The sequence below is a fragment of the Neocloeon triangulifer genome, unplaced genomic scaffold (genome assembly GCF_031216515.1).
Source record: "Neocloeon triangulifer isolate White Clay Creek 2 clone unplaced genomic scaffold, ASM3121651v1 ptg000001l, whole genome shotgun sequence".
Lineage (NCBI taxonomy): Eukaryota > Metazoa > Arthropoda > Insecta > Ephemeroptera > Baetidae > Neocloeon > Neocloeon triangulifer.
In genome coordinates, this window is record NW_026775544.1 from 9,713,587 (window position 1) to 9,732,088 (window position 18,502).

At 38.5% G+C, this 18,502-nt stretch overlaps 2 protein-coding genes and 1 non-coding gene across 3 annotated transcripts; 2 read left to right on the forward strand and 1 right to left on the reverse strand.

Annotated features, from left to right (window-relative positions):
• Nucleotides 1-38: 38 nt before the first annotated feature.
• Nucleotides 39-2,742, forward strand: LOC132193148 (protein MTO1 homolog, mitochondrial). The gene is made up of 13 exons (XM_059613587.1): nucleotides 39-216; nucleotides 287-405; nucleotides 473-653; nucleotides 698-910; nucleotides 976-1,088; nucleotides 1,145-1,290; nucleotides 1,346-1,503; nucleotides 1,562-1,725; nucleotides 1,782-1,953; nucleotides 2,006-2,165; nucleotides 2,227-2,448; nucleotides 2,502-2,562; nucleotides 2,617-2,742. The coding sequence occupies exons 1-13, from the start codon at nucleotides 39-41 to the stop codon at nucleotides 2,722-2,724; spliced, it is 1,995 nt and encodes a 664-aa protein (XP_059469570.1). The 3' UTR covers nucleotides 2,725-2,742.
• Nucleotides 2,740-16,140, reverse strand: LOC132204991 (probable G-protein coupled receptor Mth-like 1). Its single transcript, XM_059633789.1, has 5 exons — nucleotides 15,066-16,140; nucleotides 13,102-13,180; nucleotides 11,355-11,545; nucleotides 4,856-5,012; nucleotides 2,740-3,570 (listed from the first exon to the last, which is right to left on the reverse strand). The coding sequence occupies exons 1-5, from the start codon at nucleotides 16,138-16,140 to the stop codon at nucleotides 3,219-3,221; spliced, it is 1,854 nt and encodes a 617-aa protein (XP_059489772.1). The 3' UTR covers nucleotides 2,740-3,218.
• Nucleotides 16,141-18,219: 2,079 nt separating this feature from the next.
• LOC132201917 (5S ribosomal RNA) lies at nucleotides 18,220-18,338 on the forward strand. The gene has a single exon (XR_009442312.1). It is a non-coding gene; the product is annotated as a 5S ribosomal RNA (ribosomal RNA).
• Nucleotides 18,339-18,502: the final 164 nt, after the last annotated feature.

The window sequence follows — 18,502 nt, forward strand, 5'->3', positions numbered from 1 at the left end:
TATATATTTTTTTTGATTATACTTTTTCAGTGCACACAATGCTACCAAGGAAATTGCTTTTGAGGGAACTCATCACATTACGAAGGTTCTCCACTCAGGCTGCATCCTACGATGTGATTGTAGTTGGAGGCGGCCATGCTGGAACTGAGGCATGTGCAGCAGCAGCTAGAAAAGGCAAACGAACTCTTCTTGTAACCCATAAGAAATCAACCATAGGTATGTAAATTATAATATACGACGAAGAATAAAAAATGAACTATTGAACAAAATTTTTCATGGGTCATAGGTGAAATGTCTTGTAACCCATCATTTGGTGGCATTGGCAAAGGCCACTTGATGAGGGAGGTTGATGCACTAGACGGAGTTTGTGGGCGAATATGTGATCTCTCTGGAATTCACTATAAGGTAAAATGAAATAAATAATAATAAAGTGAAAATTATTTAAGGTAATATTAACAGAATTTAAATTTAGGTTCTTAATACAAGAAAAGGTCCAGCAGTTTGGGGTCCGAGAGCGCAGATTGATCGGGGGCTGTACAAGAGGCACATGCAAAATGAAATTTTCAACCACACGCCGAACCTGGAAATAGTTGAAGCATCTGTGGAGGATCTTTTAATTCATGAAAATGGTCACTGTGCTGGAGTAATGTTGGGCAAGTTTTACAACTAAAAATTCTTTTTTTTTTTGTTCACTGAATTAATCTTAACAAACCTGAGTTTTTCATTCTTATAGAGAGTGGAGCTAAAATAAACAGCAAAGCTGTGGTCATCACGACTGGAACTTTTCTCAATGGCCAGATCAACATTGGTCTTGATGTGCGGCCTGCTGGTAGGATGGGAGACCAGCCATCTATTGGTCTGGCAGAAACGCTCAAAAGGCTAAATTTCAGAATAGCTGTCCTCAAAACAGGTATACACATCATTGACTTTTTTTATTTTCTGGCGATGCTTATTTAATAACGTTATCATTTGCAGGAACACCACCACGAATATATAAAAATTCCATAGATTTTAGTGTCTGTGAAATTCACAAGGCTGACATGCCACCCATGCCATTTTCTTACATCAATAAGGAAGTTTGGATAAAAGTAAATATTTTTTTTAACTAAAAAAATCACAATTCTTAATAATAATCTGATTGCAGCCCGAAGACCAGGAGCTATGCTACCTCACAGAAACTACGCCTGGAGTAGAAAAAATTGTAAGGGAGAATTTGCATGTAAATCGACATGTGACAGAAGAAATAACAGGTCCCAGATACTGTCCGTCCATCGAGTCAAAAATTTTAAGGTATAAAAGATTAATTAATAAATACTTTCCTTTTTATAGAATTTTTTTAAATCAGATTTGGAAATCGAGCGCATCAAATTTGGTTGGAGCCAGAGGGTCTTGACTCGGATCTTATTTATCCAGCGGGCTTGTCTTGCACTTTGCCAGAGGACCTGCAAGTCCAACTAGTTCACCAAGTCAAAGGTTTAGAAAACGCTGTGATTGCCAGGCCAGGTAAAAAGGCGCTCATTTTCAGTTTTTGAAAGAAAATATCACAGTCTGAATAAATAAGGTTATGGAGTTCAATATGATTTTGTTGACCCTCGAGAATTGCGACCATCATTGGAAACGAAGAAAATTCCTGGACTGTACTTGGCTGGGCAAATCAATGGGACGACTGGATACGAGGAAGCTGCGGCGCAAGGTATCATTGTAGGGATCAACGCTGCGTTGCAAGTGAGATTTTTAAAATTAAATAATCATGCAGGAAATTTACTTAGGTTTTTTTTCAGGTAGAAGGACGGGATCCAATGTTAGTCAGCAGAACAGAGGGCTACATCGGAGTCCTGATCGACGACCTGACCACCCAGGGCACCAATGAACCTTACAGAATGTTCACAAGCAGGGCAGAGTTCCGTGTGTACCTGAGACCTGATAATGCTGATATCAGATTAACACAGAAAGGTGCAGAATTATATTCTAGAGAAAAATTGGGTTACATTAATATTTTTTGTAGGCTACGACGCTGGAGTTGTTTCTAAAAAGAGGCTTGAAATTTTGCATCAAATTCAGAGGGAAATGGAATTTTGTGAAGAGGTATTGCGATCGACGGTCCTACCAGCGCAGAGGTGGAAACCTCTTTTAAATTTGCAATCCAGAAAAACTTTGGCCAAAAGGTTGAACTTTTCACTTTTATCTTTCATTACTTTTATTGAAATACTTATTTCCTTAATTTAGTGCCTATGACTTAATAGCTGATTCAAGTTCGAAGGCAACCATTTCTCATTTAAGACAGCTTTTGCCAAAGGAGCTGGAGTGCCTTGATGGTACAGAGTCGGTTTGGCAAAGAGTTACAATAGGCTCCATTTACAAGTACTTTGAAGAAGAGCAAGCGCTGGAGATTGAGGCCATTAAAAAGGAGCAAGCCCTCGTCATTCCAAGGAATTTTGATTACAAAACGTAATAATTAATAAATCAACATAATGTAAAATTACCACATAACATGTTTCTAGGCCCAAGCTAAATATTTCTAATGAAGACCGAGAGAAACTCATTATTTACCAACCTCAAACGGCAAGAATTCATTTCAATTTTTCTTTTTAATTAGCTAATATGAAAAAATTACAGATTGCAGCTGCAAGTAGAATATCTGGGGTGACACCATCTGCTGTCTTGAACCTTATGAACTGTGTTAAATTTTCGACACAGACGAATACGACAGGAGAGCTGTGTTAATAAAAGTTAAAGATATCAGCTTCCTGTTTTTATTTCGTTTATTTAATCATCATGAATTATAAAACCATTACTCATTACAACGTCAAATTTTATTACAAAAATATTTTTTGTACGGGAGGGAGATTTCTTTGTGATACAAAAATAGCTTTATTGGCCTTTAGCAGTGGCAAATAAATTACCTGTAGAAAGCAAATGTGTGCTCTAGTGCTACAAATTATGTTCATAAATACCTACAGAGGAACCTTATTTCATTATCTTACATTTGTTCACACATGCCTGTAGTGTAAAATTATTATTAAATACATTTATTTTGTCACGCAGATTTTAGACTTCATGCAAAGTGTGTATTTACAGTCAAATACAAATCAAAACTCATTTCACAGAAAAATACTGCATCGTTAGACATCGTCAGTCTTCTCAAAAACTAAACATTACTCCTCGTTGATAATCTCAAGTTTTTAACTGTTTGGCACTGTGAAGCTTCTTCTCGGAGGCTAACAGGTCGTCTCAAGAGGCACATGGTCACCGTTGGCTTTGGAGATGGGACTGCTGGTGGTGTCGGCGGCCGTTGTCGAAGGAGGACCCTGAGAGGTTTGGGACATGGGGTTGGCGGCGGCCTGAGGTTGATTCTGCCGACGGCCGCACCACCACATCCGCTTGACGGCTGCCCACACCTGAGGCTGGCATCCGACCACGATGAAGATGAACACCCCTTGTAGCGCGTTGATCAGGTCAGTGATGTACCAGAGGTACGAGGGTCCACCCACAAACCAGGAGACGATGTCGGCCAACCAGGTCACCCCCATCACCACAACCAACTTAAGGCACACATTGCCCAGCGTTGTTCTGAAACAAAAATGACAAAAGTTTAAATTTTGTAACAATTAAGAAACCAGAAAAATTTGAGATTTAATTGTTCCTTTTTTTGAATTGAGACTTTTTATTTTTAAATTTTGAATATTTTAGTTATTGTAAATTTTAAATTGATTTTACGTGACAAGATGCTAAGCAAAACTACATATGCATGCTTTGGTTTTCTTTGTCGACCGGCTACTAATTTCACGCATCACCGGCTCAGCACAAATTGAAATTCAATATTTCGCTGCTATATGCATCTGCGGTCGTCACGTGTATACAGCCGGCTCTATTTTGTGGGAATGAAATTTCATTTTCATTGGCTCGATGGCTAATGTGTTTTTGCAAAAGAATCGCTTTTGAAACGAGCATTCTCTCGCCGGCGACAAAAAGTGTGGAAAATCGGCGCGGTGGCGTTGACTTTGCCGACCATTGTGTTTCATTTTGGTGCTCACTGGAGCACTCTTAGGTGTTGCCATGCTCCAACGAAGCGGTCCTCAACAAGGCAACAAAACTCGAGGCGAAACACAATGCAGGCACATTTACACGCCGACCGTTCGTCTTTTCGGCCCAAACTTTGTCATTGATTCCTGAAAACTGTATAAAAAAAATTGAGACTGCTTTTGATACGCTAAATTTGACAGTTGGATAACATTGAATCAGATTAACTGTTTCATTTAAATTTTTTATTAACAAAAAATGTGACCGTCTTATCAGAAAAGACCTAAATACCAGAGCACATGGCAAAAACATTTTAGCGAAAGTTAGTTATCAGCAGTATTGAGAAAGTAAGTGACAAAACATACTCTACATGGAGTAAGCGTAAGCTAAATTTTTGTTTAAATATTTGTTCCATTTTACTTTAAATTTAAAAATTCCACTAATTTTCATTATGAATTTTGAGATAAACCATTTCATAAAATTTAGAATTTGAGATTTTACCAATTAAAAATAAATGAAGCGAGAGAAAGACGACGATTTGTTCGAAGCGGCCAGTTACTTTAGACTTTAACACAATAATAAGCGCGCCGGTCATTTCCTGGACAAAATAAACGTGAATGCTGCTGCGCCAGCAGGGAAAGTAGGTCTGCTGCAAAGAGAAGAAGAATGGGAAAGAGAGAGAGAGATGGGCATTGAGCGCAAGCAACAATTACACCAGTTTAATTCTCAAAAGCATGGAATAAAACGCAAGAGAAGTTCTTCTGCTCAAAGCGTTTTACAACCTATACGCCTTAATAAAATCTGAAAGCTTGCAATTTTCTAAAATTCAACTCACCTTTCAGTGGAACTGTGCGATCCGCCGCCAGTCTTGACGCCCTCACGGCGCCACAATCCGCAGGTCAGCTCGCGGGTTGTTGCAGCAAAAAGCACAAAGTTCAGCAGAAGCAGAACGCCCACGGGTCCGTAGAAAAAGGCAAATATGTCCAGGTCACCTAGAAATTGAAACGAAACGGTTCTTTTAATAATTAATTTCTTTTAAAACCAAAAGGAGTAAAAAGAAAAATTTTTTGCGAAAGTTATTTTGTGAAATATATTATAAATAAAAATGTATTTTTCTAGTTGTAAAATAAAATGCTGAAAATGAGATCCACGTGCAATTCAGCTCTCCTTTCTTTATACATTCATATTCAGCGAATTGCACAAAGGGAGGAGCGGCAACAAACAATGAACAGCTTTCGCATTTTCACAAATGGCCAGACAGACACGCAGACAGCACTTTTCATTAATTTTCATCATACACGCGGTGGCAGCGCAGGCGAAAATAAATCGCGCATGAAAATAATGAGCGAGGGCTGCGCGCGTTCGGCAACAACTCATTTATTGCGCAGAGATTATTCAGGGTATTGAGTTACCCTGAGTGAGTCGAGTTCTAGCTCTCTCGGTGCGATGACTTTTCACAAAGGGCCTCCTCATCTTCTGCACAGCGGGATTATTTTTGCCGTGTGTCTCCGCCCGCGCGCTTTTTTGCAACAGCAGCAGCTTTATTTTTAATCGCGCACACACGTCTATTGTAACAGGTTTTAGATTGCGAAAAAAGGAAAGAGAGAAAAACTGTCACGATTTTGCCTTGTGAGGAAGGTTTATCAGACGAAGAATAACAAAAGTTTTATAAAACGTCATTTTCCTTAATTTGATGTCCACTTTTAGTTGCTATATCTAATAATTTTCAATATTTTGATATTTTGAGCAAAAAGAAAAGCAATCTTTTTATGAAATTGATTAAGTTTCTTGGTATGTTTTAAAGAGAAAATTCTCAATAATTGCAGATTCAAAAAGATTTCTATTATAGATTTTGTTTATTTTACGTTGAAGGTTTCTTTCAATTCTTCTGAATACCAAGTTTTGAATTTAAAATAATTTTTTTTACCGTGAACTTGGTGAGCTTTTTCATCTTTTCTTCCTCTTACGTTTAAGTTTCGCAATATATGTGTCAAGGAAGTTTTCATGAATATTTATGAAAAGTTGAGCTATTTGCTCTCTTGGCCTGCGAGAGTTGTTTGCTCCAGAGACGCGTACGAAGCTGAAAATAAATTCAACTCGCTGCACATGAGTGATGAAAAGTTGCAGTGCAGATGCGCGCAGTTTGAAATATGAATCACACTTTTTTTCTGCCGCAAGTGCAGCTGCATTAATTCAAACGCTCTGCATGTGCAATTCAAATTCCAACGCGGCTCTCCATTCATAATTGCAGCTGGAATTGGAAAAAAGAGTTTCCGACGAATTTGTACGAGTTCTTTCAAATATTCGCACTTTTGCGGTCGCGTTTGGTTATAATTTCGGATTTTCGTTCACTTCCTGTTACTCAGTTTTCATAATATAAGCGAACATATGGACGTTTATGAAGTGACATGTGGATCGTCTCGAGTTCTAAGAAACCAACAGAGTTTTTGGAAGATTCATATAGCTGTTTATTTTGTCACGAATATACATTTGAGATATTCTAATAAATGCAAATATTGTTATCTCTGCCCGGTGTATAATTACCAAAGCTTTTAAAGGTAATTAGCAAAATATAATTTCGGCAACAAGCGGAAGTTGTTCTTTTCGGAGGCCGTATAAAATTAATTGGGCTTCCTCTGCGCGGAATTGCAAAGACCGTAATAATTGCCAGCCTCGCCTCGATAAAGGTGCGATAAAAGCAGAGAGAAAAAGTTTTTGCTACTCTTTTCTGTGCGTGTGCTGCGAAGCACATGTTTGCTGCAGTAACGGACGCAATGTGGAACAGCAATTTTAATCCAGCTGCCTATTTGATGTTGGCCATCCGTCCGTCCATTAGCCGAGCAGCGCTAATAAAGTGCCGTTATTGATGCAGCGGCTCGGAAATGTGCACTAATTCACTCTCAATACGTCGCGCTCTCGTTTCGGCCCATCGGTGCGCCCAATATGCTGCTAGAAAAATGTAATATATTATGTACAATAATGGGGACACGCACACGTGTGCGAGAGGGGATATTCCCTGTTTGTCTCCCGTGGCTTTTGGAAAATTCATGTTCATCCCCAAAGCTCCACACGGTCTCGTAAACATTGCAGACATTTCTTTAATGCTATAGGGATAGGCATGGGAGCTTCATTTTTATATCTTATTGGAGGATAAAAGAGAGAAAAAAACGTTTTGTGTAAGACTGTAAGTTATTATTCATTCCAACATTCCGTATAACAGTCCTGATTCCAAAGATAAGATTTAAAATTATTTTATATTGAATTTAGCGGTAATATTTCAACTTTCGCTAATAGTGATGAGCTGCAGATTATTATATTTAATATTTCAACTTTGTTAAAATAAGCAAGTATGATGGAAATTTAATTTTTTATTTATGAAAGAATTATTGTTGTGAATAAATTATATTGCAAACAACAATGATTTACAATTAGATGAAATAAGCAAGAAGTAATAAAAGTATTAATTATATAATTAAAATAACAGAAATAATATGAATTTAATTAAAAATAATAAATAAAAAAACTAATGATAATATTTATAAATTAAAAAATTATTTTATTTATATTATAACCTTTATTTTACTTAAGGCAACTTGCGTAACAAAGGTTGATTTTTATGTTCCTCAAACAAGCAAGCTTCTTATTTGAATGAGAAAAGTTTCCCTTCTGGCCTCTGACCTGTGCTTTTTTTAACAAAGAAAGGGTTGAAGGAGTTATTTTGTATACGATTCTGAATGAACAAAAGGCGAGGAGACACGCTGCGTTTGTCCTTCTAGAAGCGCATAGAAAATAATTGTTTCCCTAAAAGGGTGCCAGTTAATCATCCCGGCCGACCGTCTCCAGTCTGGTCTGGAAGAGAAATATTTGATCGGCGGCAGCGAGCAATTTTCACGCCCCGGCAGGGTGTTTCCGACGTTTGGAAGGGTTTCAAAAATGTATACGCGTTATAAAAGAATTAGGGTTTGGGATGAGACACCACTTTCATTAAGGCCTCTCAGGTTTATCAAATCGAACATATTGAAAGCGAAACCATCAGAGGTCATAATCATCGTCTAATTCTCGAGTGGTGCCGCCGCTTTTTGGAATTCCTCAGGAGGCAGGTGTGTTTTTACAACGGCCGCATCACCTGCTCCCTTTGTAGGTTGTACCTTTGCGACGAGAGAAGAAGGCGTAAAACGGGAGAGCAGTTTAGAAAGATGACCGCACGCGAGCGAGAGATGAAATGAAAAATTCGGATGCTGCGCGCTCACCTGCCCAACCAACATCTGCCCCGCACAATTATATCCACTTTTGTGCTCAGGGCAGCCTCCTCTCTAGCTCGCTATCAACAATAAATAATAATAATGGGCGCAAAATATTTTCTGCCTGGCAGCATTTGTTCAATGAGTTGCGCAAGAAAAGCGACATCCTGTGCGCTCCGAATTTGCTTTGGATATTATTTATTGGAAATTTCCTGTGGCGGCACATTTTTCACCCCGGCCAAAAGCGAGAAATCAAGAGCACGTCACACACCCGCCCTCAGCTGGACAAAATCTGCTCCTTTCAATTCGGACAAATAACAATGAAAGAGAGATAAACTCCTATCAGATTTTCCTGTAAATTTATAAAATTTTTGTGAAGGCGATTGACACGTCTTATGAAAGCAGGGCCGTTATATTGAAATTACATCAAGAAATATAATTTAGGTTATGGGAGATAAAAACTGAATAAAGGTCTTTAAAAATTTCTTAAATTTGGTAAACTTGGAAGTGTTTCAAAATTAATAAATAATTAAGTTGTGTTATTTATTTATATGTATAATCATTATTATAAATTTACCAAAAAACATAAATTCAAAGCGCTTACTAAAAAATGTATGATCCATTGACGTGCGTTTACAATTAAATTCAACTCTAATTATCGTTTGAGGATGTCCTCCTTCTCACAGAGAAATCTTTCAAAGATGAGTAATAATGGCGCAACCTACATGCCTGATGAGGAAAATGTGCTATATTTTCACTTTCTGCAGAAAACTTTCTCTGTATGAATGCAGAAAATCGCATAGAATATTTTCTCAATTGCAGATAATTTTGCTAAATTTCAATTTTATTCGCATTTTATTATAATTATATAAATTTTATGTGCGTTATGCAAAACGTCTCCGTCTCGCTGATTGAATGTTATGTCATACATGAAAGGTCTATTATGGTTTTAATTGACCCTGATGCTCATTACTGGCTGTCTCTTGATCGTAATGCAAATAACATGACCTTTCTCTCAAGTAAATTGCCGCAGGCACAGAGCAAACGATTCAGCTGAAAGGCGAGATGGCAGCTGTTGGCGAGGGCGGATTTTTTTATTATATTTTCCGCTGAAATTGTGATACATAAAAAAAGCCGGTCAGTTGCGCAGAAAGTTGAAACCGGAGCCGAGGCGTTTAATGGCTTTTCAGCACGTAGCTCGCCGAGAGACGTCTCTCTTTCATTTACATCTCATGCAATCGCAAGAAAGATGACTATCTAGCTCCGTCCGTGGACTGCGCGAATCTCCAGCAGTGTGCAAGAGAAGAAGAAGTACTTCTAAGCGAAAATTGGGGCACCAGACGGGCGTCTCCGGGCAATATAATTATAAGTGCGCATTATAATTACCGCTCGGCCTCAAGGACCCGCGCTTACTTGCACAAATTACTACATTATGCATGAACTGTAATTTAAGTTCACTGACCAATCGTTTAAAATATTCATAAAAATATTCAATAAAATAAAAGTTGAGTACAAACTGGGCATCTGTGATTTTTTCGTTTTTAAATTTCTTAGTTATGTTTAACATTGGATATTAATTTTTTTTAATAAGCTTGGAAATTTGCTAAGCTCTTATAAATTTGTCTCTTTCAAGCATAAAAAACAAACATCTGGCTGTGGAAACTTTTAATTATTAATTATTGAATTTTCTTGAACGAATCTACTACTTAGTTGAAATATATTTCAAATAATTAAAGCTGCCATTTAATTGGTCAAGAGTATCCAATTAATTAGAGAATGACCTCCTCCGCACTTGTTTGAAACATAAATAACGCTTTTAAACTGTTGCTTAAACTTTATCCTTCAATTGAGACATAATGCTTGTATATAATTTTTTCTGTTCCAAAGAACAAGAATATTTCTGTTGTTGTAGAAAGAAATATGTCCAGTTTGTTTTATTTTATTTTTAGAAAAACTCTCATTTCTGTGATGCGAGACTGAAACAAAAACTTCTGTTAATTTTAGCACTGGAAAGTTGTCAAAAATTGAACAGCACAAAAAACACATATTTCGTAAGCAGTTGCGTTTGTTCCTATTTAGCACTTATTTCACTTTCATGTTAAATGTTGTGGCAAGGTGAATCTGTTATATATTTTTTACAAAAAATAAATAAATCAATTGATTTTTCCAACATTTATGTCAAAGTAGGAAAATTCCACATTTGCAGAATAAATTGTATGTTAATCACATGCTAATAGTATATACATGCATGTGCGCGTACTTTCTGCTCCAGTAAAGGCAGTTGTCCTACTACCACTTTTAATAATCATGCAACTTCCGCGTGTGTACGTTTGTCTCACAATTGAATATTTCTGCGAACACGTCTGCATACTTTCCCACGCGTGCGGACGGCCGCTTCAGCATTCAAAGATATAAAAGCGTGGTCTCCGTTTTGAAACAACAGTGGCCAGATTATCATAATTTTATGGTCATACCGCTCATTATCATTCGACGCGGCGCAACCAGAATGACTGGGTCGCGCGCAATTGTTGGGGTTTTTGTGTCGCGCTGATGGAAAAAAAAGACTCTTCTATACGCGCAACATTATTATATTAATTCAGGTGTGGGGAAAAAGAATTTGCCTGTGTGCGTGAGCGACGTGCGATCGAGAGAGAACAACACCCGCGCGGGTACGTGATAAAATTTTGACCTCAGGTGAACCGAGGTGATAACAACGCCCCATGCCATGTGCTGCCGAGAAACTCTTTCGTGCTCCGTCAATTTTAAACTCGGGATTTTATATTTCATGAAAATTTTGGATAAAATTTATTCTAAAGATCATGAATATAAATTAAGAAACTAAAAAGATCAACTTTCAGCAAATTTTAACAAAAATTGTACAATGTTGACGAAACAATTGAAAAAATAAATTTTAAATATCTTAAAATTCAACTCAACTGCCCTACAAATTCAAAAAAGCAAAAATGCATCAGACGTTTTTACAAAAAAAAAAAAAAAAAAAAAAAAATCAATTGTTCTTTATTCTAGTATTTGTAAAAATTTAATAAATTAAATCTAAATTTATCCAATTTTTATGGTAAAAACTGTACTTACCATAGAACCAGCATCGTTTTTCGCCGAATCTGGGTCTGAGAAGGGTCTTGGCCATGTCCTCGTCGACGGGCAGCAAGTCCAGCGTGAGAGCGGCACAGGTGATCACAAGAGGAAAGCCCCATGCGTAAAGTGAGAAGGCGCGGTACCTGAACCGCTCTTGACCAGGATCTGTGCTCACAGGCCGCAGGTCCCTGCGCACAAATTCGACAAGGGGGAATTAGTTCAGAAACATTCCTTTGACATTTTTTTTATCCGGCAGGAGAAATTTGATATTTTTTTTCAACTTTCTTTCTTTCTTTCGCTCCGTGCGTTTTTACAAGAGGAGGATTCAGAGTGAAGAGAGTTGGTTCGAATTCAATTATTTACGGTGCAGAGATGGCAGATAAAAATAGGGTGCACGCTGCATGTTCTGGTTCAGTTCTCTCAACTTCAAACAAAGGCGGCTCAAGAGTGTTCCGTTTTTCAAATCACGCTCAATGCATCGAATGTACATTTATAGTATGTGGGATAATAAATAATGGTGGCGAGCATCAGCGTGTTTGTTTATTCGGAATAGCTAGGCAGGCCTCGCACAAAGAGCAGCACCAAATAACAGTTCCATGCGCGCAGGATAAATAAAGCACCAACAATTGATGCCGCGGGAGAGGTTCTGATTTGGTATTTTTGAGCGGCGTTGGAAACCAAATGAATTTATACAGAATGGCTCAAGGATTTCCCTTGTGAGGAGACGAGAATCATTATTTAGTGCAGGGCATTTGATTATAATAATAATGCACTTGTGGCCTGATCAATGAAACCAAAGATGTGATTTTTTATAGCCGTTTTTCTCAAGGTTTTAAAATTATATTAATATTATTACAATGTTATTGTTTATATGTTTTTTAATGTTATTAAATTATTTTATTTCACTTATTTTCATATTTGTATTAATTTTTTATTTATATAATTAAAATAAATTTATCTATTTAATTTCATTTAAATGATATTAATCAATAAACAAATACTTTTTTCAATTACTTCAAGGTAATGGTATACATAATTTGTAGAGAGATATGAAAATTTCTTAACCTAATTTAAAAATTTGAAAGTGATAATATCGCATGTTCTGTTTCACTGTGAATTACTTCAAATTTTATTCTTAAATAATAAATATAAATATAAAATATAAATAAATATAATATAGATCATGATTCTTTTGAAAGCAGTGACTGAGATAAACATCACCCTAATTGGAAAATGCATCAAACGCAGCGTTGCGACATGTAAGTGGCTTTCTTTCAATGAATGGTGATGATGAGAGTGCCAAGAGGAGTTTTACTACCGCACACTTGAGTGCATTACCTTCTCTCAAAGAAAGATGACGAATGTGACTGGGGATTCCCGCTCTCAAATGCACTTATTTCATGCATGTCGCGGGTTAAAACTTTCTCTCTCCTTGCCTGCTGCGGCCTTCACCTTCTTCATTCATATATGGGGAAGCTCTGAGCCCGTATTAAGAACAATAATTTATATACTTAAGGCGGATGTCCCTCCTTTTCATTACAATTAAACAATAGGAGGACTGGATCTAAATGTGTATGTGTGTCGTTTGCGAAATGCTAGAGTTAATTTTAATAAATTGTAAACTAGAGCGGAAATTCCTCGTCGAGGAGCAGGTTTTCGTCTATAATAACCGAAAAAAAACCAGATGACCTTGCCAGCCGGAAAGGAGTTGTAATGGTAAATTATATAAAAATTTTAATCTCACCTGAACGTCCACCAAATGTTGAAGCACATCGCGTTGAGCCAGAAAAAGGCGGCCAAGAAGAAGAAATGCATCAGCACGGCTGCAACAAAAAGTTGTTTTTTAATGTTTTCGTCCATGGCTATTAAATACGGAACCCCTATAATTATGAACACGGCGAATTTCGACCTTAAAATAGCTCTTATTTCATATTAGGAAGTACTTTTTATGCCTCCATCGCCAGGGTGCCGCGTGAAGCACTCTCGTTTTCACACGGCAATTTTTTTTCCTTCGAAATAAACAACGCGGCTGTTTTTTTTTTTTATAATGTACAAAACGCAGATTTTTTTAGTATAGCAAAAATTTAATTGAGACTTGCAGAGAGGCAGCTGAGGCGCGCAGCTGCTCTTCGGGGAGCACGTGCGTGATGGAGATAAAATTTTGCGCTGCCCAAATTATGCAAATGATCATTCCACTTAATGACTCGCCAATTCAATTTGTCACCCGGAGCAAATGTTATCATAGGGGTGATGCAATGAGCATTGAGTATGTTCGAACGACTGATTCAGAGGGGCAAGGTCCGCACAAATAATTGATCGTTAATAAATAAAATAAAGTCATTTAACATAATATAAATATTACATTCGGATATAAACTTTTGTAATTCATGTCGAGTAAAATTAATTTTGTTTTTATTCCAACGAAAGGCGTTCCCGTGTAATGCTGACGTCGTTCTCGATTTTCCATTGTGATTTGATAGGAATAATAGGAAAGCATTTTCATGGCGCGGTGCACAGCAGCGATATTATTTTGCTGAAGGGCGAAGCTTCTCTCTCTAATGATGATAATGACAATCGTGCAAGTCTATCTGCACCGACTAATCTCTCTTCCTATTATACAAAACCGTATGTAATATAATTTCAGGGCAAAATATCACATCAGGGAAAAACGAGGCTTTCGATTCTGACGAAGGAATTAAAGTCATGCCGGTTTGCGTGCTGAATAAATTTTCATGATCGCCATCCGACGAATTGTTATTACAAAACGCAGCCTTCACGAAGCGCTCCGAGGAATGTGTGCGGTTTTTCATAAAAAGCGGGAGGAATAATAACATATATACGGGCGAATTGTGAATATCAGAGATCATCATTTTGCGTTGATAAAATAAATATTGGCGTATTTTTTATTTTAAAGAAAATAAAACAAAATATCACAAAAATTCTGTTGATTTTCATTTCATATTTGTAAAATAAACGCGGAAATTACTGTGAATATTCTTATGCGAAATTAAATTCGCAAGGGAAACTCATTTTAACGGCGGCGTATGTAATTTTAAAGTCATGAGGCGCGCTTGTTTGTACGGCAGGTATACAGATGTTTTTCAAAAGTGTGTCAACGACCAGGAAAGAAGAGCAACGCACATGAACTTGCGCGTCTGAAGAACAAAACAAACTTTACAACCGCAATTATCAACGCCTAAATGAGGTTTCACGCTGAAGTAAAAGGATTAAATGAGCTTAATTATTTTCTCAAATAACAAAGAGCTGTTCTGAATTTTCACAAATGATGAAATATGGGCAAAATAATATGAATTAAAATTAGTTTGAAACGTAGGATTTTCTTGTCACTAAAAAAATCAAAACTGATAAAAACAGACGTTTAGAATTAAAATTATAAAATATACTATTAAATATAAAATAATAAATCTCGGTTAAATCATTAAAAAGTGCTCAGAAAATTGTATTCAAGTTTTTGCGTTTTTGCTCTAATAGAGAAATTGAACTAATGGAGATAATTAATTAATTTTCATCACCTTTTCTTTAAATCTAATTTCGTAAAATTGAACTTGAATTAAAACGAATTAGGAAAAACGGCACAATTAAATTTAACAATCTGCTTTTAAGTTCAAATTTTTTCCCCAATCAAAACTAATTGAGGTATGATTTGAGCCCTAATTGAAACCAATTTTCACTCTCCATAGGTCTTACCCATTATAGTGCAAGCCTCAGGCGCCCTCTCGGAAATGGAGCGTCCGGAGAACTGGACGACGGCGAGCAGGACGTCGGCGACGAGGAGACAGGCGACGTGACACGTCTGGCAGCGCCAGTGCAGAGCGTGGTGCGCCTTGGGCAGGAGGAAGCTGGTGGCCAGGGTGGCGGCCAAGAAGAAGGCCGAGATGGCCAGTCCGGCCGGGTACAGGGTCAGTCTGATGTCGCCCTCGTGGACGTCGTCCAGCGGCCGTATGTCAGGCACCAGCGTCTCTCCGGCGCACGTGAGCACGGACACAAGGCTCGGACGCTCGAGGACCCTCTCGAGACAATAATCGGCGGCCAGCAGCGGCCTGGCCGGCGGCGGCGCCAATTGCAGCGCCGTCCCGTTTAACTGGTCGGCGACGGAGCCCTCGAGTTCGCCGGCGAGGACGTAGGTGCTCTTGGCGTGACACACCGGGAAGCCGGTGGCGGTGGCCACCGAGTTGAGGGCGTCGTCCGAACCGAAGCGCGTCGTGTGGACGCAGGCGGCCTCCTCCTCCGAGTAGGCGGCGTTCTTGCCGCAGCACTTGCGGACGCCATCCACCCTGGCAGGGGCGCCGCACACCAGCGCCGTCTGCCTGTCCACGCAGAAGTCGTCCGGCGCGAAAATGGGCGGCTCGTCCGACTCGTGGTTCAGCAGGGACAGCGACAACACCTCATTGTTCTCGAGTAAAACGAACTGCGGGTAGTCAAGGCTGGACGTGTGCTGCACGGGCGGGACGCCGTCCGAGCACACGGGGCGCCGGTTCGGCTTGACTTGGACGTCGTCCGGAGACTTGTTCATGAAGCCGCCGTTGGGGCCGACGGCGAAGATCTGCGGAATCCAGTCGTCCTGGTACAAGTCCGGTTTGCAGGTCGAGTCGTCCTGCAGGTACTGTCCGGCGGGACAACACTTGTGCAGCCGCAGCCCCCGTCCCGGGGGGACGACGACGGCGAGCGCCGTCAACACAAGCAGCAGGCGCCGCATCCTCGCTCTCTCGCATGGACACTCAACTGTAAAACGCAAAACCGACTGAACTGGATGGCGGAGCATCCGTGCCTGCGTCCAAGCCTTCCACTTCTCCCACTAGCCAACCCGCCGCCTTCCCCTCCTTTTCCCTCCGACGGCGGCGTTGCCGCGCCAACAGCAGCCGTCCCTGCAGCATCATCGTGCCTGCCTTTTGCTCATTGTTGTGTAAAATGACACACACACTACCATACGCCGTGTTTAACACGATCCTGTTGTTCCACTAATCATATTCCCATTGTCACTTGTTTTCACTGACACTCGATCAAGTCGGAAAAATTATGAACTGGCCCGAGAACATCCAGTTCATTTATTTTTATTTTTTAATATTAATCAAGTTTCATTTTACAAAAGACTTACTTTCAAAAAGTGTGTAAAACACACTTTTTTTGAACCCAATAAACAAATTTCTGAAACTAAAACAATTTAGAATTTGATAATAATAAAAATTGTAAATTTAAGTTATTTGTTTTAAATTATTATTTTTATAGCACGCCAGTATTGAAAGAGAATTAAAATTTAATTGCAATCATTAAAAAAAAAAAAAAATTTATAATGACATTATTTTCTTCTATATTTAGCATTTTTATTCTTCTCAAATATTTTTTATTTATTCTAGCAACAAAAAGTTTTGGCTTTCTTATGGATAATTCGCCTTTTTTGAGTTTTTTTTTTTTAACTCTCTGAGTGCATTTCATTTTCTGGCCCATTTAAATTCCCATTTTTCATGAAAATACAGTTGAAATTCCGATTCACTGCAGCTCCATCTCCTTTAAGAAATTCCGGATAAGGTGAATGAGCCCCTGAGCTGAAAGGAATATTTGTGCGGATGCCCTGGTCATGTGAATTGTGTATAATGTTGCATTTTACAGACGCTTTTTTTACAAAGGCGGCATGTGAAAAACACATTTCATTTGAAAAGCATGCCGCTGCTTTTATAAATGCATCGCAGGCATAGGTAAAAAGAATTTTTGCTTTGCCAGGGGAGAGCGAGATTCAAGTGGCGAGGAGGCGCTTCGAGGGGGGTTCCGAGGCAAATTATTACTTTATAGCCTTCACACAAGCAGTTAGCACAAAAAAACTGAACAGGCCGAGACGAAAGCGAAATTATTTGAGGGACTTTTCCCTCATTTCAGCTGCTGTCGGCTTTCTTCCCTTTTCTTAAAAAAAAAAGTGAAAATGTAACGGCCTCCCAGACTGTTGCACAACACGACGGGCGCACATCAATATGGATCTGTCAATGCAGATTAAATGTTTCCGATCGGGTGACGACGAGAGCGCAGGATTTGCTGGAAAAGAGCAAAATTGGCATCATCTGGATCCGAGCGTTGAAATCTCCGGCTGCTGAGGGGTGAAATTTTATTATTATGATTCTGGTTTTGAAAGAAATTGTAAGACTCTCCCCTTCAGTCTTGACCGACCACCGCATCTGTTGCCCTCCCCAGGTATAAAGATAATGGTACAGTAATTGTCGCGGAAAAGCTACGAGCGGCCTTTGAATATTATCCTTCATTGTATTCAATCTTTTATAAAATACCATCTTGGTAGTGACCAGCATGGCGCACTCACAACTGCAGATTATATGAAACTTTTTACAAAAGTGGCCGTTTTATTAAGAATTAACAATTTTTTCACTCTATTTTTAAAAAGAATTTTGATTCCAGATGTATTAAAGAAAAAGGAAAAATCAAATTAGCACAAATTGAAATAGTTGTTTTAAATAAAAAAGAAAAAGCGCGATTTAAAGGAAAAATTTCTCTTGATCTCGGAAGTTTGAGCAAGTGCGGCTGCGATGTGAATATTTCCATGAATACATATTTATTATTCGATTTTCCCTGCTCTATTTTAATAAAGGTTATTAATTATTTATGTTTCTTGCTTAGAAGTAAGTCAAGTAAAATTAAAACATCTGCTTAATGTGAATGAATGAAATTTAATTTTTAATTTTCAAGATGAAGTATTGAGTTGAATATTGCCAATCCAGGCCAGGTTCCAGGTTTCTCCCGGCTTTTGTACAAAAATGTTCGCGATGTACAATAATTCAATGGGTGGATTCGAAAAATGCGCATCAAATCAATAAATATTTAAATTTTCTGGATCATCTATGTCTACGACCATATCACGTTGAACACACCGGTTCTCGTCCGATCACCGAAGTTAAGCAACGTTGAGTGCAGTCAGTACTTGGATGGGTGACCGCCTGGGAACACTGCATGTTGTAGGCGCGATCTTTTTTATTTTTTTTTTCATAACATAAGTTACTGTATGAAGTTTTACTGTATTAAAATAGTGGAAAATAATAGGAAAACCGAATAATAAATATTCACAACGCAGCCGCACTTGCTCAAACTTCCGAGATCAAGAGAAAATTTTTCCTTTAAAATAAATC